This window comes from Takifugu rubripes, chromosome 14 (assembly GCF_901000725.2).
Source record: "Takifugu rubripes chromosome 14, fTakRub1.2, whole genome shotgun sequence".
Classification (NCBI taxonomy): Eukaryota; Metazoa; Chordata; class Actinopteri; order Tetraodontiformes; family Tetraodontidae; genus Takifugu; species Takifugu rubripes.
In genome coordinates this window covers 13513551-13534099 of record NC_042298.1, presented here as the reverse complement: position 1 = coordinate 13534099, position 20549 = coordinate 13513551, and the positions used below count along the sequence as shown (strand labels likewise).

At 40.7% G+C, this 20549-nt stretch overlaps 3 protein-coding genes across 4 annotated transcripts in view; 1 reads left to right on the top strand and 2 right to left on the bottom strand.

The window, feature by feature from the left end:
* Nucleotides 1–872: 872 nt before the first annotated feature.
* On the top strand, nt 873–6080 carry ppid (peptidylprolyl isomerase D). Its single transcript, XM_003970587.3, has 10 exons — nt 873–1054; nt 1562–1702; nt 1938–2044; nt 2220–2408; nt 2756–2878; nt 3203–3309; nt 3748–3904; nt 4195–4281; nt 4518–4560; nt 5832–6080. Exons 1-10 carry the CDS (start codon nt 970–972, stop codon nt 5918–5920), a joined length of 1128 nt encoding a protein of 375 aa, XP_003970636.1. The 5' UTR covers nt 873–969; the 3' UTR covers nt 5921–6080.
* A 93-nt stretch (nt 6081–6173) lies between these two features.
* Nucleotides 6174–14892, bottom strand: etfdh (electron transfer flavoprotein dehydrogenase). 2 transcript variants are annotated; one of them, XM_011610956.2, is made up of 13 exons: nt 14680–14892; nt 13890–14066; nt 13299–13528; nt 11584–11665; nt 11251–11369; nt 10980–11057; nt 10258–10404; nt 9959–10099; nt 9268–9411; nt 8880–9048; nt 8464–8646; nt 7452–7673; nt 6174–6826 (listed from the first exon to the last, which is right to left on the bottom strand). In XM_011610956.2, the coding sequence occupies exons 1-13, from the start codon at nt 14708–14710 to the stop codon at nt 6663–6665; spliced, it is 1887 nt and encodes a 628-aa protein (XP_011609258.1). In that variant the 5' UTR covers nt 14711–14892; the 3' UTR covers nt 6174–6662. The 2 variants fall into 2 exon arrangements, with proteins under 2 accessions (XP_011609258.1, XP_003970635.1); XM_003970586.3 differs by having other exon boundaries at nt 13890–14048.
* Nucleotides 14893–14960: 68 nt separating this feature from the next.
* Nucleotides 14961–20549, bottom strand: part of rxfp1 (relaxin family peptide receptor 1) — a 32096-nt gene continuing 26507 nt past the window's right edge. Inside the window, exons 14-18 of the mRNA XM_029847677.1 lie at nt 20421–20492; nt 19284–19513; nt 17915–18325; nt 17467–17685; nt 14961–16969 (exon numbers count right to left, since the gene is read on the bottom strand). Coding sequence (XP_029703537.1) covers nt 16548–16969; nt 17467–17685; nt 17915–18325; nt 19284–19513; nt 20421–20492 — 1354 coding nt within the window. The 3' untranslated portion in view covers nt 14961–16547. The remainder of the gene's footprint in view (nt 16970–17466; nt 17686–17914; nt 18326–19283; nt 19514–20420; nt 20493–20549) is intronic.

Genomic DNA, 20549 nt, shown 5'->3' with positions numbered 1-20549 from the left:
ATAATATAAAATATATATTTATATGTATCGCTTTTTACAGAAATTCCTGACTGCATCACATGCACATCCCTTTGGCCACTCTATAGCAGTCTATTTTATAATTCTGAACACTTTAAGTACTCCATAAACCTCTTTTCACAGGAGGTTGTTGGATTTAAAATGCACATAAATGTGGCCTCTGAAGGTTTCACAACCACTTAAAAAAAAATAAAAAAAATAAAGTGGGCCAGTGGGCACTCAGATTGAAGATTGTCTCCAAAAATAACTGCCATTGTGTATCAGCCTTCCATCTTCTCTCCTGAGTCCTGGATGTAGCCTCTCTGTATTAGAAAGCTCCCAGTAATCTGTCCCTGCAGCACTTTCAATCATCCACAATTATGACTGTTGTTTCGACTGTACACCAAATCAAACGCCACCATTTCCAGCCACAAAAACACCCATTTCCAGAGGTCACCTGCAATTTGTTGGTATCATTGGAAAGCTTTGACAGGCTTAAAGAATGCTTGTGCTTGTCAGACCAAATATTTCATGTCTGAACAGCCACAGAGGACTTGGATTCAGCTAAGAAAATGGGGGGTGTAGAAAAAACTGCCAGTGCAGACAATGACAGCCTTCTCCAATGCATGTTTGTTTATGTTTAATCATGAGGATCTTTCAGACAAAATACATTTGTTTTACCTGAGGCCCAAAACAGATTTATTATTATTATTATTACCATTATTGACAACCTTTTGTAAATAATTTTGTCATTTATTTAAATTTTAAACGCGTAGAACATAGACCTTTAGCTGATCATTTATTATTGAAATATTGATTGTACCAATTTATTTTGAAATTAAACGCGAAGAGTTTTATTTTGAAATCCCCAAACGGAAACGATCGGATTTTATTCACAGCCTCGGTGCACCGGCTTCAGATAGCAGCATTAGCCAAGAGAAGTGCTTCTAATTACCCTTTTCTCAGAAGAAAATGTCTCACCCAACACCGTCCGAAAAGCCTACAAACCCCGAAAATCCCCGCGTTTTCCTCGACGTAGACATTGGTGGCGAAAGAGGTCTGCTTTTTTTCAAAAAATGCAATATTAGTTCACACTTTTGGGGCCGTGTTAGCTTAGCAGACAAATGGCTACCTCTGGTGACTTCTAGAAACATTAGTTTGCTCCTCAAACATTTCCTCTTTCAGTAAGCCAGTTTTAAAATCAGAATTCTCCAGCGCAATGTAATGAACAAATATAGCTAGTTTTAAATAGAAAACTTGATTTAGATTGCTTGCTTTGTTCTGTGAGAAGTCACATGTGGGATGGTGGCATGACAACCATGCTGTTGCCATAGATCTGTGAAATTGCTCATAGATAATTATTTGCATTGTTGTTAGCTCATGCAATTGTATGGAGGGCCAAATGTGGTAAAGTAGGCATATTAATACACTTTATTGTTAAAAATGGCATGTCTCAATAACGTGCACCACTAGATATGCGTTTGAAAGGGGCATTTTGCAAGGTTGGGTAAGTAATCTAATCCAAGACTAAACCACAGATTGACACTTTGTCCCATGCCCACAGCTGGAAGATTAGTTCTGGAGCTGTTTGCTGATGTCGCCCCAAAAACTGCGGAAAATTTCCGGGCACTCTGCACTGGTGAGAAGGGCACTGGCAAATCAACTGGAAAGCCACTGCACTTCAAAGGATGCCCTTTCCATAGAAGTATGTGGCCATTCATGTTTATTCATACATGTATTCAACGTTATGGGTTGTGTAGAATTATTCTTACGTTTAGTAATGTTGTGACTGGAAATTTGGCTGAAATTGCTATGTTGCACTGGCACATACATCTAACATTGACTTCTAGGTAATATTTCCTACAGTAGCTACTGTTTGAATAAGGACCAACACATGATTGCCTTCCAAAGTGATTTATCTGAAATGTTATTTTTGGCAGTCATCAAGAAGTTCATGATTCAAGGGGGTGACTTTTCCAATCACAATGGCACTGGTGGCGAGAGCATCTACGGAGAGAAATTTGAAGATGAAAATTTCCACTACATGGTAAAATATTTTCAATTTTTGTATTATTATTATAATTTTTTTTTACAATTTTCTGTTTTGGATTGCCATCTTACCTTTTTTCTGCATTCTTATCTGTCCACTTTCACTTAGTTTTCTCTCTTTTTCTCAACTGTTTTTGCCTGTGGGACAGTAATTCATCTCCTTTTCCTTTTAGCATGACAAGGTGGGCTTGCTCAGCATGGCCAACGCTGGACCCAACACTAATGGCTCCCAGTTCTTCATCACAACTGTCCCCACACCACATTTGGATGGCAAACACGTCGTTTTCGGACAAGTGTTGAAAGGGTTGGGAGTTGTCAATATGCTGGAGTCTATTGAAACGAAGGAGGACGCGCCTGTTAAGGTAGTTTTTGTTTTTTTTCCAATTTGTTTTTCTCTATTATTTCCAAAAATAACAGCAGATTTTATGATTCCTGTTTAATCATCGTTGTGGTGCAGCATGCATACGTACACATTGCATCAACTGCAGTAAAAGGTTTTCATGGCTTGTCCCTGTCAGTAAAACAGTTCCATCTTAGTAATAATATAGAGTATAATCAAATAATTCTGCTCTATAAAATGGTTGATAATTATGAAGACAATCACTGTGTTTCTGCTTGAAAGCCTTTTATGTAACATAATAAAGTAAGTGGGCAAACATCCTGACCTGCATGCACGCGTCTGTGCTATAAATGTCATCTTCCTCCGCAGCCTTGTGCCATAGCCGACTGTGGTGAGCATAAGGACGGGGACAGCTGGGGCAGTGCACCAAGTGATGGGTCCGGGGACGCTCATCCAGACTACCCAGAGGACTCTGACATCGACTTGAAAGATGTAAGTCGCTGTGAAATCTTTGATCTTCAAGGATCTTCAGACTGCTCCGCGGGTCTCATGACCCCGGTCGGACCGCTTGAGGTTTTTGGGAAACGTGCCCATTGGTCGTCTGATGATTTTCATCTTTATCCCACTTACCAGGGTAAATTCGGGACCTGCTCAGCATAGCAAACACTTGTAAAACTTCAACCCAACAGCTCTCTGGACTAAACAGAGAATGCTTTATTATCCTTATATTTGAGCTTGTTCAATGCCAAATTTGAAGGAAAGAAACAGATTTGTTTGACCTGGATTTTGCCCTGATTGTCCTCTCTCTGCTTTAAGGTTGATCAAGTGCTATCTGTCGCTGAGGAAGTGAAAAATATTGGAAATAAACTTTTTAAGAGTCAAGACTGGAAAGGTGCAGTCAGTAAATATAACAAAGCTCTCAGGTAAGAGACCTCTCTGTCCATTATTGATACCAACTTTATTTCTCATGTGGTGTCTGTACTTGTGGTTAGTAACAGAAATAATGACTTTTCTATCTCTCTTAAAACAATGTACAGCTACTTTTTTTAAAGGTTTACTTTGACATATTGATTTCTACTGGAATCTTGTCATTTTTACCTCAAGAGACGTAGCTCTGCTAGCAGGTTGAACGTTCTTTACTGGAAATATACACAAAACATAATGATAATTTATTAGGGAAACACTATCACGCATTACATGAGAGTATTCCAGGTTGGTTGCCTTGGCGATGGCTGCATATAATAGTAGGTTTTTATAAGCCTCACTCTGGACTGACCTTTATCACTTCCATGAGCGTTCCAATTTCCAGCCATGGTGTTCCGTCCAATCCAGGCAGTAGAGTAAGCCTTTCACCCCCGCAGGTACTTGGAGGCCAGCAGAGATCAGCTGGAGGAGGAGGAGGAGGTGGAGAAGCTGCAGCAGAAGCTGGAGCCCACAGCCCTCAGCTGCTACCTCAACACAGCGGCGTGTCACCTGAAGCTGCAGCTGTGGCAGGAGGCTCTGGACAGCTGCAACCAGGCAAGTCTGCAGAATCTCTCCATGAATGCTGCCATTGAAGTTTACAGTAGACACACACAGGGTTCTTTTTTTCTTTCTTTCATTATCTGGGACTTTTATTTCCCGGAAACTCATTTTGAATCGTTTAGCTGCCCCCAACTGTCAGTAATGAAATAAATATAGTGGTGTGGACAGCAAAATAATAGTTTAGTGACAGAACAAAGTGAGCAAAAGTCTAGCTAAAAAAACGCACACTAGAAATATTATTCTTAAGAACGTTAATTAAATGTATCTTGTGTCTTGTCATACAGGCTCTTGAGCTCAATGAAACCAACACCAAGGCGCTTTTCCGAAGGGCCCAGGCTTGGCAGGGCTTGAAGGAATACAGCAAAGCCTTGGTAACATCTGCACAAGCATCTCTCAGCCTAAAGAGAAATATTGATCATCTATACAGCTGAATTTCAGCAGGCTTTCCTGCCTCATTAGCAGGCTGTCATTTACTTGGAAGGCTGAATAACATACGGAATATCCTGGAAGTCAAAGTAACTGTATCTGTGCCATGGTGACGTGTTCATGTTTGCATCATTATCAAATATTAGTTTGACTGGTTTTTTCCTGTGTCGTCTCATTTCAGTTTGACCTGAAGAAAGCACAAGAAATAACGCCTGAAGACAAAGGTGGGGAATTTGCCTTTTGTGTAACGAAATTTGAAATAAAATCCCCTCCATCGGCCATCTTACATAATAGTGTATCAGAAATTGCCATGCAGGCCCACACTTTAAACTTTACTGCATTTTTAGGGACAAAACTCAGTCCCAGTATTAGTATTCATGATTCAGATCTCTGAGAATGTGGTGGCAGCTTGCTTTGTACGAAGGCTTAGGCGGGACTGCACCAAGGATCGGTGCCGAGTCCCTGCTCGTTTGCTCTGGTGATGGACAGACGAGGTCCGACAGAAATCTCCACAGACTAGGACATCTGCAGATGATGTTGCGAGAGCAGGGAGGGGTGAAGGAAAATCTCGAGCTGGATGTCGCGGAGAGAGGACGTTGAGATTCCTTTGGCTGTGACCGATAGGAGGAGGAACGTTTCCATCAGAGTGGACATATTAGATGTTTTGGTGATAAAGCCAAACCCAGCTAGACTGAACATGTGCTGAGAAGACAGGGTTGATATCTAAGTGCAGTCTCTTCAGCTGAATGACAGCTGAGAGCACTCTGGCACGTGTCCTGCTGCTTCTATTTCTGCTGCCGTGACACTGCCTCCACCATTCAGGCTAATGATGTTCGGCCTCACCGTCAATAATTCATATCAGCCCCACATGTTTGATGGTAATGAGGGAATGTGTCTGAGGCAGTTCTGCAAACACTTTTTGGTGCGATTGGTACTTGATGTAAATCACCAGCTGGTGATGGAAAATGCATCATTGGCACTCAGGCCTGCAGGAGCACGATGAGTAACTGGAATTCACTTGGGTGCGGAGGAAAAGCGCCGTGTCCAGTTGACCGAATCATTTCAACATTTTGGACCTCCTAATGGCAGGCACATAAAGAAGGAATCCTCCCGTCAGGTAGCTGACTGCTTGATCAGTGTGGTGTCTTTCATAGCCTGTGAAACCGTTTGGATAGTTGCCACAAACTTGATTCTGCCACCGTGAAATGAAATCTGATGTAACTGGGTGAGAAGAATGAAGAAAGTTTCGGTCGTTTTTGGAAATCTAGGTAGTGTGACTAATGGAAAAAATTAGGCACAGCCACACAGATTCTACTGGCACTCAAAAAATAGCAGTTTGATAAAGAAGAATGAGCACATTAGGACACCTTTATCTACCACCAGCAGACTAGATAATTGAAAGTGCTGCTCCACTTGTTAAGGAACTGAGAATAACTAGATGCAGTAAAGTTTGTAGAATACAGCATCTGACCCAAAAACATTTTCCTGTTGACAGCGATCGTCAACGAAATGAAGAGAGTCCAGCTCAAAATTCAGGAGGAGAAGGAGAAGGAAAAGAAGATTTACGCCAAGATGTTTGCATGAGCATTTTTTCCTGTGTTGTTGCTAACGATCAATACTTCAAGTCAACCCGTTGGGCTGCAGTCAGGTAAAGAAAATTGCAGGTCTTTGGTGTTGCAACTGGATTCTGAAGTGTTACAAGGAAATTACTTGAAGATTCTGATTAAATGTGCACTGCAGTGAATGGTGTAAACTCATCTTTGCTCTGAAATACTCCAGCTATGAAATATCGTGGGCCATCTTATGTTGGTGACATCATTTTCAAACAATGGCTGTGAAACATTGAGGGTTCTTTATTATGACACCGTATGTACAACACTGTAGAACAAATGCTACAGTCCCTAAATCCATAAATAAACCTTTCAGAGACCCTCTTGTTCTCTTTTTGATTGCATATGTCAGCTATTACAGTTTAAGAACTCTCCAAGACAATTAATAGCCACCTTTAAATGCCCAAGTATTGGTGGGTTTTAACTTAATTAAAACATTGTTCACCCGTCCAAATCCTACTATCACATTTTTATCTCACTATGGTCTGATTATAACAGATGGGGTGTTTCAGATTTTGGATCAGACAAATGATTTGGAAATGTCAGTCTTTTTAAAACAAGTGGTATTTTGATCCCGCCGACAGGATTCAGAGAGGTAAGCAGAAGATTCCACATCCTGGACCATTAGAATTGTATTTGCTGCAAAACACCCTTTTTTCAGGCACATTTGATGGTAAGAACTGCAACCTTACATGATGGATGACATTCAAAAAGTTTCACATCCCATTGTAGGCCGGTCCGCCGCCGCCTTCTGGCACCACCCAGTTGATGTTTTGGCTCGGGTCCTTGATATCGCAGGTCTTGCAATGAACGCAGTTCTGCGCGTTTATCTGCAACCTCATCCCGTCACCAGTTTCCATGGGAACGTACTCATAAACACCTGGGAGGGGAGATGAACCAAAAGAAAACTGGTCACACAGGGTTTTTCCTCATATGTGAACTCATAGAACAGCAGATGACAACCGTCATTCAATAAATGTTTTTATTTCTTTTTAAATATTCCAGAATATAAAAGCTAATCTACATATGTAGCTTTTCTATTGTCCACCATGAACAGTTTTTTACCTCGCCTACAAAAACGGACACTTTCCAAGCTGCATCAGAACAGTGCTGCCATCTTGCCAACTCTTGATCTCATCTGGAAATGACTTCCTTTTTACAATCACAACCACTTATCATTCCTATAAAATGATCTCATTCTAGAACCTTACATAGCCAATATACTGTATAATCAATGGAAATGCCTATTTTTCATTTATCTTTGACTTCAGTTTAAAACCATTAATGCTAATTAGTCGTTTCTGATGAGAAAAAAACGCCACCCTGTTGAAGTAGTACAAACTTTCTTAACAAATGAGGTAAAGAACAGCTTTAGGCTGTTGTATCTTGAGCCTCGATGCTACAGCAGAGTTCACGTTTCCTACAGGAGGTGTCCCAGATTAGCCGTTATCTGTGCGCTGACATATTGTGTGGGCACTGGTGTCTAGCGGCCGTGATGGATTTACCTGCAGGGCAGAAACGTTGCTCGGGCCCATCATATATGGCCAAGTTCCTGGCAACCGGGACGCTGTCATCCTTTAGAGTCAGGTGGGGGGGCTGGTCGCCCTCGTGATTGGTGCCGCTCAGGGCCACGGAGGAGAGCAGGTCGAAGCTTATCTTGCCGTCAGGCTTGGGATATTCAATTGGCGTGCAATCTTTAGCCGGCTTCAGCTGGTCCGCATCAAGACCTGGGATGGATCAGGCATCGCTGGTTAGGAATTATTTTTTTTTATTTTTTTTTAAGATAGGATGACCTGAATTCTGATCTACAAAGATACTAAAGACCAAGTAATGGCGGCTTACACTTATCTATCTACATATGAACATGATTACATATGAAATGCAGAGAACACCCAGTCCTTTGTGGTCATTGTGGATTTAAATGAATTAAACAGAATACTAATTGCCTCCTTTTTTTTTTTTTAAAAGATAAATGTTGAGCTGCAGTTGATGCTTGTGTCAAAGGTTGGAAGCTGTTTTCCAATGGTCATTGACCATTTTGGACTGGGACATTTAGTGCTGCAATAATTGCAGATAAACCAGCAGAACTCATTTCAGATAAACATATTTAGAAATTAAACATGCCGTCACATATAAGCTTTTGAGTTTCAAAGAGTTTATTAGTGAATACATCCCTCACAGAGCACTTGTTGAGTTGCACAACGCTAAGTAGTTTCCTCCAAGTTTGAAATTCTTTGTGCTAAATTTACTAATGGCAGTGTCCTTGTGAGCCTGTTAATATTATTCAAGCATGAAAAGAACTTTGAAGTGTTTTTAAACTAGATAAAAGAACCCTTTTACTTTGGAACTGTACATTCTAAAAGCGAAGGATGGGCACCTCTTTCTGATGGCACTACTCTACTCTAATCAATTGAAATGAGATGTTTCTGACCTTGCAACTGAAGAAGCAACTCCAAAACAGCCCTTCTGTGAACCTGGAGGAGTATTGATCAAATTAACTACAGTACCTGAACTCACCACAGTGTTTGAGGGTCCATGGCTCTTTTCCTCTAAAGATCCAGTAGAAGATTCCAGTGTAGATCATTCCACCATACAGGCCAAAGTAGTTGTGGAATGATGGCCGGATGTTTCTGACTGAATGCAACTCCTTCCACACCCATGATTTCTTCAGGTTATCAGAATATTCAGGTATATGGAGCCCTGCAGTGATTAAAAGATAAACTTTCTTTTCTATTTTCAATAAAAGGAAAACTTTTTCCATCAACGTACAACACAAAACTGTCCACATCGTAATGTGGATGAATTGGATGGACTAACAAGAAGCTGATTCATATCCGCGGGTGTTCACTTCTGCCGATTCTTCCTCACAATCAGCTTCTGATTACAATGAGATTTTGGCTTTAGCTTTCAGCGATATGTAGTCGTCCTTCTACCTGCTGTCTCCGACTCGGAGTTTTCTGCCGTGACTCTGGGGAAAATGGCCTCAGCAGCCAACATGCCGCTCTTCATCGCCGTGTGGGTGCCTTTAATCTTCGGGACATTCATGAAACCAGGGCTGCAGCCAATCAGAATCCCTCCAGGGAACGTGAGTTTGGGGATGGACTAGGGAGGAGCATGAGAGATGATGGCAAATCTCTAACTTCTGTGTTCTACTTTCTAAAGCTTCAAACATGCCAAAGACTCCTGCTCAATCCTCATTTCACACTTTACCTTTTAACTTTTCCTTTAAAAATAAAAGTACCGGTAATAGGTATTTTATGCAGTTTATTTTGATTCTCTCATGTTAGTTGGCCTTGTCAGCTAATATACCAACATTGGTACCTGTAATCCTCCTTCATTCAATGCTCGGGCTCCATATGCGATCCTCTGCCCCCCCTCTAGAGTTGGGGCAACAAATGGGTGATGCTTCCAGCGCTGGAACTCCCTGAAGGGGCTCAAATAAGGATTGTTGTAGTCTAGACCAACCTGGAGAGAGAGAGAGAGAGAGAAAAAAAAGATAAATCACCAAAAATCTCATGACTAAAACATCAATAAAGTAATACATTATTTAACTGAAGTTCTTTGTTGTACTAAAATTGTGTTTTGACAATAATTTGTCTATTCAAAGAACAAAGAGTCATCCAATTACCTCCATTTCACTTTACACTTACAAACTTACAAGCTCACTTAGCCAATTAATCCAAATAAAATATTAAAGGTCAGATGGAATATTGCACAGAAAACTAAAACTATGGTGCCCGGTTCAGCTTCAAACATGGAGCCATTAATGTGATCCCTTAATGGAATTCACATATTCACAAAGGATCTGTATATACCTCTATATGCAGAATGGCAGAGATAGGAAGGTTTCATATACGGTATATGATCTTTCATCTGCTACTTTACCTGGAAATCTCAATCTCTCTGCCTTTTGTATGTTATTATTAAAATATGCCCTTTGACATGACTCCTGGAACTTACTGCTTACATAAAATGTGACATCAGACTTACAAAAGCATCAGAATAAACTCACCACAAAACCCAAGGCCACAAGAGGCTCTCCTTCATTCAAGTGATAGAGAAAAGAACCTCCATATGTGTTCCTGTTGAGAGGCCAACCTACAGAATGTTCTACTCTGCCTGGCCTCCACTTCTTTTCTTCTATGGACCACAGCTTTAAAAGAAAAACCTCCGTTAATTACTCTGCAATGTTCAAGGTAGCGCTAGCCTACAGCCACATCACACAAACACACAACAAATATTTATTCCTGTAGTCCAACTCCTTGCTCTCCAAATACTGACTCCCTGCTGCGTTGTGAGCAGCATATTTACCTCCTTCAGGCCAATGGCGTAGGTCTGCGGTTCACAGTTTTCACGCAGGTTGAAGCACTTGTAAAGTTGTTTGGCCAAGTGGCCATGGCAACCCTCACCAAATAACGTGACTTTAGCATGGAGCTCCATTCCTCTCTCAAAAACATCCTGGGATAAGAAGGGAAAATGGATACAGATGATGCCCACTGAGCTAGAAATGTGAAAGTACAGAGTACTATATAAATATAATAAACCTGCATTTACTTATTATCATTTCACAGTTCAGAGGACATAAAGTGCTGATAAATTTGACGCTCCCTGTTGTTGTGAGGCTGGGCTAAGCGCTAAAAACTGCAGGTGTGTTTGCCATATGTTTACTCTTATCAGACACAAGAGAGCAAATGAGAGTTTCTTTGTAGTCCTCCTATAGCAAAGAAAATGATCTGAGTGTGCGAGGAACAAGTGGTGAAGAATGTGATGTGGTGTAGCTAAATTGCAAAAGCAAATATTTTTTTCCATCCTGCTGCATTTATTTAGCCTTCATCCATGAAGCATTTGGACTCTTTCCTGAGAAATTCATTAAAAGCCGCTAACATTGGAGCCAGCAGTGACTTATAATCAAAAGATGATTCACCATTCTGAGAGTCTAATTTACATGGCATTAGCTTATGACTCTAGAGTTTAACATAACCTTGTTTAACCCAACTCTAAAATTAACACCATGATTAATGATGTCACAGTACCTTTGGTGAACCGTCCTTGGCAATGCCTACATCGTTGGTAGCAATTCCCTTTACACTTCCATCTTCATGAAATAAAACCTTGTCGAAAAAACAGTGGGGTGTAAAGATTAATATCGGGATTTGGGGGGAAAGAAATCTAAAATATTTCTGTTTGAGAATGTATATAAAACTCTATGGTCAAGTTCAAACCCCAGGAGGAAAAGAGGAAGTCAGTTCTTTAAAAGTGCCACAGCAGTCGGGGAAAACACACCACGAAAGATATATATCTTACCTCAGCTGCAGCATAGCCAGGATAGATCTCAACGCCAAGCTCCTCCGCCTGCTCCCCCAGCCAGCGGACAAAGTTCCCCAACCTCACGATGTAATTACCGTGATTCATCATAGGCAGCCCTTTACACACAAAAAAAAACCACACAAACAATGCAAGCGCTGCAGAGGTTTACATACAATAGATGAGACTATTTCTCCTTTGTTAAAAGTACCTTTAGACTTTAAAATGTAGCTGAGATCATTAATATGTGGATGACAATATAATGCGCATGTTATAACAAAGGTGAAAACGCATTACTCTATATGAGAATTATATGGCAAAGTAGCTTTTTACCTGGCAACATTGGGACAGGAATTCTGTGTTTCTCTGTTAAAATGCTGAACACATCTTCAGTCACTGGAGTATTCAAGGGTGCCTGGAGCATGATCAATCAATCAATCAGTCAACCTTTATTTATATAGCGTCTGTTACAATCAAACTGTCTCTAGGCACTTTACAGAATACCAGGGACCTGACCCCCCAACAGGCAACAGTGGCGAGGGAAAATTCCCCTTTAATAGGAAGAACCCTTGAGCAGGACACACAATGAGTGCTGGTGACACAATGACCTCATCTATTTGAATATTTATATAGACATAATTATACTATACAGACAATATTGTGATGGATTAAGATGGGCAGGAGGAAGTTAGATTAAAATGGGATGATTTAAAGCAGCGGTCCCCAACCACCGGGCCGCGGACCGGTACATGGATCAATTGGTACCGAGCCGCACAAGAAATGATTAAATATTTCCATTTTATGTATTAGCTGAGTCTGAACTATCTTTTATTTTGAAAAACCTTATGAGAAATGACTGGATTCTGTCGGTCTTTCACTCCAAAATTGAACCCACAAGCGAGCAAAATGAGTAAGAACCAGACGTCTTTGAAAAATTTCTTTCCGAAAAAGAAAAGGCCAAATCAATAGATGGGAGATGAGCCCACTTTCAAGAAAAAGAAAGCTTTTAACAGATAATATTAGGAGTTCTACTTGAAATACGGATTTATCCTGGTAAGTGGTACGGCATACATCTGCGTAATCTGCGGTGATGAAGCCTTCAAAACTACTTTGCCACTTGGAGACCCAGCACCCTAGTTTAGAAGACCAACCTCTGGAGTATTTTGAAAGAAAAAAACAGGAACACGATGGGCAGGAGAAGGGCCACCACATCAGTAAATGTGAACGCACTGAGAGTATCGGACCTGGTGGTCCAGTATTCTGGATTAAAGTCATGGCAGAATACCCTGAAATCGCCACCACAGCACTGAAAACCCGGTTGCCATTTCCGACATTCTATCTGTGTGAAGCCAGATTTTCTGCGGAGTAGACTGGGCATAAGCAACACACTCCGGGTGTCATCGTCTCCCATCACTCCCAGATGGGACCGTCTCCTTGCAGAGAAACAAGCGCAGGGCTCCCTTTGATTTGTCGTTATGGCGAGTTAAAATTTTCATGAAAATAAAATGTTCTTTATATTCGTCTTTGTAGAGTATCTGTGACTTATTTTGAAGGGATGTTTAAATGTCATCGTAGCGAGCAGGAGAGAGTAGCGCTTGTGAGTCTTTGTGGGCACACTTATCCAGCAGTTCAACCCCCCCCCGGGCCACAGTAAAATTGTCAAGCGCTGACCGGTCTGTGGTGATAAAAAGTTTGGGGACCACTGATCTAAAGCACAGATCTCTCGATGGAATATGGCGAAAAAAAAAAAAAAAAAGGTACAGGGAGGTTGCTTTGCTGTAATAATGATGCACAACCCTGTCTGAAAAGATTTAAAGTGGGTCTCTATGACTGCACCAGGAAGTGGGTCACCGATGATGTTGATCAAAGTGGAACAGTGAATTCTGAATTGTACAGAACAATTCTTTTTACCCTGACAAATGCTACAAAACCTGAAGCACGGGGCTTGTTTAGGACCAAAATCATATACATGGAATTATTCAGTGTGGCCAAATTCTTTCTGTCCAACACCTTTAAATCCTAAACATCAGAAGAACTAATACACTCACCCCCCGTTCTTTCCAATCAGGAAAGAGCTCAGTGAGGGCACTGGGCTCCAGGCAGGCCCCCGACAGGGTGTGTGCACCAATCTGTGAGGCCTTCTCCACAAGGCACACTCGCAACTCCTTCCCGTGTTTGTTGGCCAGCTGCTTTAGGCGGATGGCCGCTGAAAGCCCAGCGGGGCCTCCACCTACTATCACCACATCTGCCTCGTCTGCAAATCTCTCCATTTCCATTCCTGAAAAAGGAAACAAGTCCTCAAGAAAACTAACTTTTGAAGGACGCAATACATTTAAGCAAGTTCAGTATATGTTTCATTTTCATAGCAATTCCAAAGCATTTAGATGAAGGAAATTACAAGGGTGGAGAGTTCGGCGCAACAATCACAAGACACATGAAACATATATATAAGACAAATTGAACATATCCAAAACCTAATAGCCCAACTTGTAACTTCTACACCTTTTCAGTGAAAGAATTGATCGTTTTCCCTCAAAAATAACCTCAACAACATGCATCATCACGGCAGTGTACACTGCCAGGGATCATATTTCCAGTTCAATACTCATTGCCATTCCCACTGAGTTCTGCAGTCTTACCTTCCCATCGTGAGTCTTGATCTCGCGGATGGATGGTGTAGTGTGTTGTAATGCGAGGTGCTGACACCGAGGAACATGTCCGTCTGTTTACTGTTGTGTAGAGCTGAGATGCAGCAGGTTCCGTCTGCACGGTCCTCAAAGCCTTGATACACCTGTGGGCTTGGACAGAGATAAAGTCTCCAAATGACAGTCAGTTTCACCTTGTGGTCATATGGTTATCTACACAGAGTTCACATTGTTGAAATGCTATACAACATGAATGAAACAGGTACAGAACCGATACCGCTGCCACAAAACGCTATTTTAGTCGCAAATGCTCATGAGTTGCGTTGCTAGGCGGTTCTCATTTACTGTATTATTAATATAGTCACATGCTTGCTAGTACAGTTAGTGCATCTAAGATTAAGTCCTGCCAATAACAAACGTTAAGTGGCAAAAAAAACTTTCATTTTCAGAATGGAAAAAGTATTTGCACCGCAAAAACACTTAAGGTGTGTAAAATAGACGAATTAGCACGGTTTCCCTGTTCAAATGACCGATATATCGGTTCAACTTTGACCTATATTTTAGCTTCATGCTAACAGGAATGTGTTTGACCGTATCAGCGAACGCTTCATTCTATAACCGAGAGAAAAAAATGGTTTATTTAAAAAAAAATCGTAATCCGTTTGTAAAGTTTCAGCAGACATAACATGTTGACACGAATGAAATAATCATCAGCACTAGCCACGTCAAGCACCTAAAGCTCGCAAAATAATGGCTAACGAGGAATTAGCATTGTAATAGTTACCTTGAATAGAGTATCTGCTAACTGGAAACATTGTCAGCTAGGACTAGCTTATTAGCAGAAACTACCTTTTCTGTATAAATTCAAAGCACGTCCTTGTATATACAAAGGTTGTCCAACAAAGATAAGAAATTGGTTTCAAAATCCCTTGCAAAACACGTCTTATAACCACCACGTTGGAGAGCATCAATGCTGCGTAACTGCGTAAGGTGGATGTATTTGCCAGTGTAGTAACTGCGCAAATATTGACCGGTAGACCGTATTTTTATTTCATGTTATTTTATTAATGGATTTACAGAATCCAATACAGTGAACATTCGAATAACAATAGAATTTTAATAAATAGATATACCTATTGATTATTTCGCCTCTTTTAATAACTTACAGACACAACATTTAAATAACGATAATGTACTTTTTTTTTTTTAATAAACAAACCTATTTTGACTAAAACGCGATATGATTTTATTTGAAAAATACAATTTGAATGTACATACAGTTTAATGAAGTTGTTTTATAATCAACAAAACACGATTTGGTATAAATCCATAAATAGATTTGTTATTTAATGTTTTAAAAAAACTTTTGCTGAAAAATAAAATTCCCTCAAGAAAGACAATTAAAATGAAGACAAACGAAACAAACACAGCAAAAAGTTGTTTCCTACTTGGTTTTAACAGACATATAGAATTATTTTAAACATTTACCTCCAACCATCTTTTCTGTCTCTTTTCATGTCTTTTAGCATGTTCACACGTCACTGTTTTGTTAATGTGTGTGACAGCATGTGTGCTATACATCATACATTTACAATATCTAGAAAAGCCAGTATCAATAAACAACACACAACAGCACAGAAAAAGGCTTAGGACCAACATACAAACAACAAAACTATACATCTGACATTGTAAAAAAAATATGTTGTGCGGCATATTCGTTAGTGAGGTATGGTGACTTCGAAACCCTTCAGACCAGCTGAAGCTTTTTAAGAAAACATGTACATTATAAAAGACAACCATCAAAAACAGTTGTCCATTTGACTGAAACTACTAGGCCGAATCAAGTGTATTGATATTATACTTAAACTCATTAGACACTTTTAAACTAACAGCAAACTTGTTTTAAAAGGAAAATATTTTAAAATCAGACTGCTTTGAGGTGGCAATGGCTCAGGTGCAGAGTGGTCTACCTATTGAGATAACAGTTGCTGGTTCAATCCCAGGCCCCTAGAAGCGCAATTCCATACCCCAAAACTGCAGCTACTATTGTGCGTTATCGGTGATGAGCAGAGGCCACACTGCGGTATTCTCTGCTGTTAGTGAATGAATAACTTAAGATTTGTCCTTTGAAACATTTGAGCAGTATAAACAAAAAATGCTTTATAATGAAAAGCTTCCCTGTATAACTGCCAATATGAGTGAATTTGTCATACAAAAAAACAAAAGAAAATGTTTCAAATGACAAAGGTTGCACGAGATTAAAGCTTATTATCAAAGCGTCTTCTCGCCAGTCGTCATCATACAGCACCACAAGATTTATACCTTCATTCTTGACAAGCTTTCCGAAAGGTCTCATCAGGAGGTCACTGAACAGCCTCTCGAAAATACCTTTTCCCTTTCACACGTTTAAATTCAACACGGGCAATTAAACTCTAATGTGTGACCAAATGTGAATGGAGACTTCATAAGCACAGAAAAGAAAGCAGAAAGCAGAAGTGATAGAGTTCGTCCTTGGGGAGACTTTACAGCTAAATGGGAATGTTTCAAATTACTTGGTTAAGACAAGATTTAGGGGCTGTCTCTTCAAAACCATGTTCAGTCAAGCAGGTGACATTCAGGTGAACAAATCCACTGTGTGCAGCGGTTGCTCACCTACATCAGTTCATTTGTTTGCGTGCAAATGTGTGTATGTATGAGTGTTTGTGACATCACTTGTTTCTGGGAGCAAACTGACAGCATTTTATGCTGCTTTTTCTGTGGCTGTGTGCACACGGTCAGGTCACTGTTCCTCTCTGTAGTTTCCACGGGGGTGAGCTTGGCAACCGTAGCCGTTGTTTCCAGTGGTTTTGTAGCGATGACACCCTGGTTGCTGTCCTGCAAGGGCCACATCTCCTGCCAAGTCAGTGATGGATGATGTGGCGGCTGACCGCTAAGCAGGGGCCTCTTCTGCCTGTAATTAGCCCAAACCTGCAAAATAGTTTCTTTAAAAGGCCGCGTTGTTAAAGTGTAAAGGATGGGGTTCAGGGCGCTGTTGATGGGGAGAATGAATATGACAACCCAGGAGCTGATTGTACCTGCAAAGAAAAAGAAAACACAAACAAGAAGAAAAAATAGTATTCAAATAACAGTATGTAAAATCTGATTAATTTTACTGTTAGACTTTAAATTGAGGACTGTGGGGGTGCAGCCTTACACTACAGTAGACAATCCAGTAAGACACAATTATTGCAATGTACAACCCTGTTTCTGAAAATACTGACATGCTGTTTAAATTCTAATTCAATTCTTTTTGAAGCCCAGTTTTAACAGAATCAATCAACACAGCAACATGGCTACTGGAACAGAGATAATTCCTGTAAGAATTCCTGTTTACATTTCTGGGGACTGAGGAAACCAATTACTCTAATTTTGTTCAGGAATGTTGGGAAGGCTTTCCTGCTTGTGGTTGATTTAGAAGCTCAGCTGCTCAACTCTCCTTCCATTTTTAGTGTTTTCAGATCATCACATTTTGTTACATTGACATTTCCAACATTTGGTAAAGAGGGTCGTGGACAAATGACTTCTACTGTACCGGGAATCTCCACGTGAAGTAGTGACAGGATCTTGAGGATGAAAATTGGGATCCAGCAAAGAGAGTCAGTGATGACGATAGAGAAGAACCTTTTGGCGATGGTCACCTCTTTCTTGATGTGGTTGCTGTATTTAGTAGTCTGGGTCCCTGTTCGCTGGATGTTATAAAACATGCTCGCGTAGGAGAAGACAATGATGAGAAATGCCACCAAGTTCAAACCTGCAGAGAGACAGAAGGTTATGTATCGGGACAAATTGACAATGGCAGTTTACTTTAAGGTTGCAGCATGGATTTATAAAAAAATTAACAAATCTATGCAAACCTATGCAAATGAATGTAAATACGCTCATTAAATAATGAAGCTGTGTTGTCACTTAGAGCTTAAGGGAATTAGTAAAGAAAACTAATGAAAAATATCAACAGTGAAAGTACTTTGGCAAATCCCCACCCAGGAAAATTACAATGGAGTACACATAAGCCCAAAGGGTCTCTGGCTGCTCGGAATGGAGAGGAAAACAAACTCCATTGGTCCCGTAAAAGTTGCGGAAAGGCTCCTTGCAGGCCAGCGGCAGAAAGGCAACAACGAAGCCGAACACCCAAATCCCAAGAAGTATCGAGACGGTTCTTTGCCAGCCAGGCGTCAAGTATTGGAAAGGGTAGACGATGCAGATGTATTTCTCCAGGGTGAGATAAGTGAGGAGGAGGACCGATACCTCTGTGGACAACATGGCCAAAGAACCAATGACCTGACACTGAATGCTGTCCATCCATGCCTGCGCATGCCGGTTGTACTCGCCACGGTACTTCAGATCATAAGCACCAATCATGAAAAGGTAGACCCCCATCAGTCCATCTGCGCCTGCAGATAGGAGAAGACTGATATTAAACAGACAGCTTCAAACAAACACTAAAGTGTTCAACCCTGAACTCAGATATACACAGATCACTTCCTGTCGACACCAGTTCCTTAAGGTTGTACACTTAAACGAGCAACTGTTTAAAAAAGCTTAAAAACGCCTGTATTTGGAATTCTGTGAGTACGACCTGACAAACACATGGATAACAGCCATACTGTGCACGTCCACACTTAGTTTTTAGAGCTAACACGTTTAACTACCTCCTAACATCATGACAGTGTCATTGTTTTTAAATACGTGCATTGTTACAAATGATGAGCATTCGTTAAATGAATCGAAAAAATTGTGCAGAGATATAGACAGACGTATCCCTCTCTTGTGCACTGGGAGCAGATGGGGCGGGGCAGAGCGGGAAGCCGCCGGCCATTTTCAGCATGCATTGATTATCAAATGTATTTTAATGTGGATGAGGGGTAGATTGAGCCCCCAGAGTCTTTGATCTTGGTTGCTCTGAGACACGTAAGATCAAGTCATAGAGCATATTTCATACATAGGTCATGTCCATCTGCAATTACGTCACTGTTTCAGCCCTGCTTAAAATCCTTCCTTGACTTGAGCTGTTTTCATTCATTTTCTTCATTTTTTAATACCTTTCCACATTCCATTACATTTGTGATTCTGGTTTATTTTGGGGGTTAAAATACATCAATCAGGCATAACCAGAAGCGAGGCTCATATGGAACCGCTACCTGTGAACTGTCAATGCTGAGCCTTACAGATAGAGCTCCACATTTCCAAGGCAACTTTTTCCCTTTGAGCAGTCTGTGCTCTTGCAGATGAAAACCCCTCTAAATCTAAATGACATCACATAGGCTTTATCCACGCCAAACTGCAAAAATTCAATTCAAAATGGTAAAAAGGGGGACAAATGAAACCAAACATGAAGGGACTGTGACTTACAACAGAGGGAGATAATGCACATGGCGTGGAGTTTATTCTCAGATCGGATGTATGCACGCATGCAGATAACGAAGATGTTGCTGAAACAAGTGGTGGCAGAGACCACCCACACGAAGACCCTCAGCACGATGTTGGCCAGCAGGTCTTCAAAGGATGAAATCCCATCGGTGTTGGGTTTGCAGCTACGCACATGAGGAGCGTAGCCGCAGTACTGGAACTTCTTGAAGTAGCTGTCCAAATAAAGTAAACAGTTCTTAAAATGGAGAGTGCACTCTTGTGGCCTTCTGTATTTAATGCATAGTGACAGTGAGGGACAAAAAGCAATCAAAACTGTTATTATAAAATAGGTGTTTTTTGCAACCGCGATCTTCCTAAAGTAAAAAGAAAAGGGTTATTTTTGCCCTATGAGACATCGCTTACAGATAAAGATGTAAATCCAGTCATTTAATGTTTAACATGTCAAAAGTGGATGACATTTTAATAAAGAAAAGAAATGGTTCAACATGCTGTCCTCTCTTGTATCAAAGGGAGAGTAAATCCTCCATAACAATATGTAATGTAAGGAACATTTTTTAATTTACTGTAGGGAATCTACTTTATGAACCTCACAGATGCACCTTTTTATAGCATTACTCCTGACAGAGTCTCTAAGAAAAGAGGATTAGCCCGAGTAACAGGGGACCAGTTACTGTCGAGAAATGTTCCTTTAGAAAACATTTAAACAGGATCGCGATGCTAAGCAGCACTAAGACAGACAGGCGGAGACGGAAGTGGAGACAAATCATTTCATGCATAAATAGAAACAAAACAACAGAACACTTCAGGAGGAATTACAGTCAGAAACAGTTAATGGCCCATTGAAAATTCGCTACAATTTCACTACTGCTTAGGAAAAGCAGCACTTCTCTGAATGAGGCTGAAAAAGCACCCATTTTCTGTCTGTTGCATCATTCCCAGGTCCCACATGTGTATACAGAGCCTTTTTACCTACAGAAAAGATGGATTATGCTAAGCCCAACTCCAGCATCTCTCAGTTGGAAGAGAGGTCTGACAGACTCGATAAGGCTTGCTGGGGAATTGTGTGTGAAATACCCATGTGAAGGGCCACATATCAGGACTCAAGAACAGAACACTTACATGTGTGTCAAGTATTTAAGAGGCTCGAACATCCGCCGTTGTATGTTTTCAATTTCTATCCCTTCTATGCTTCTAGAAAATAAGACAAACATTACACTTCACATGCACTGGCAGGGAAAAAAGCAGTAA

Excerpts from the sequence above, each read along its gene's own strand:
- etfdh (XM_011610956.2), bottom strand. The coding sequence starts at position 14,710 with ATGTTTCCAGTTAGCAGATACTCTATTCAAG. Across the intron at positions 11,666-13,298 it reads CTGATTGGAAAGAACGGGGG|GCACCCTTGAATACTCCAGT; the intron begins GTGAGTGTATTA and ends ATCATGCTCCAG. Across the intron at positions 8,647-8,879 it reads CTCCGAGTCGGAGACAGCAG|GGCTCCATATACCTGAATAT; the intron begins GTAGAAGGACGA and ends TAATCACTGCAG.
- ppid (XM_003970587.3), top strand. The coding sequence starts at position 970 with ATGTCTCACCCAACACCGTCCGAAAAGCCTACAAACCCCGAAAATCCC. Across the intron at positions 2,409-2,755 it reads AGGAGGACGCGCCTGTTAAG|CCTTGTGCCATAGCCGACTG; the intron begins GTAGTTTTTGTT and ends CTTCCTCCGCAG. Across the intron at positions 3,310-3,747 it reads AAATATAACAAAGCTCTCAG|GTACTTGGAGGCCAGCAGAG; the intron begins GTAAGAGACCTC and ends TCACCCCCGCAG.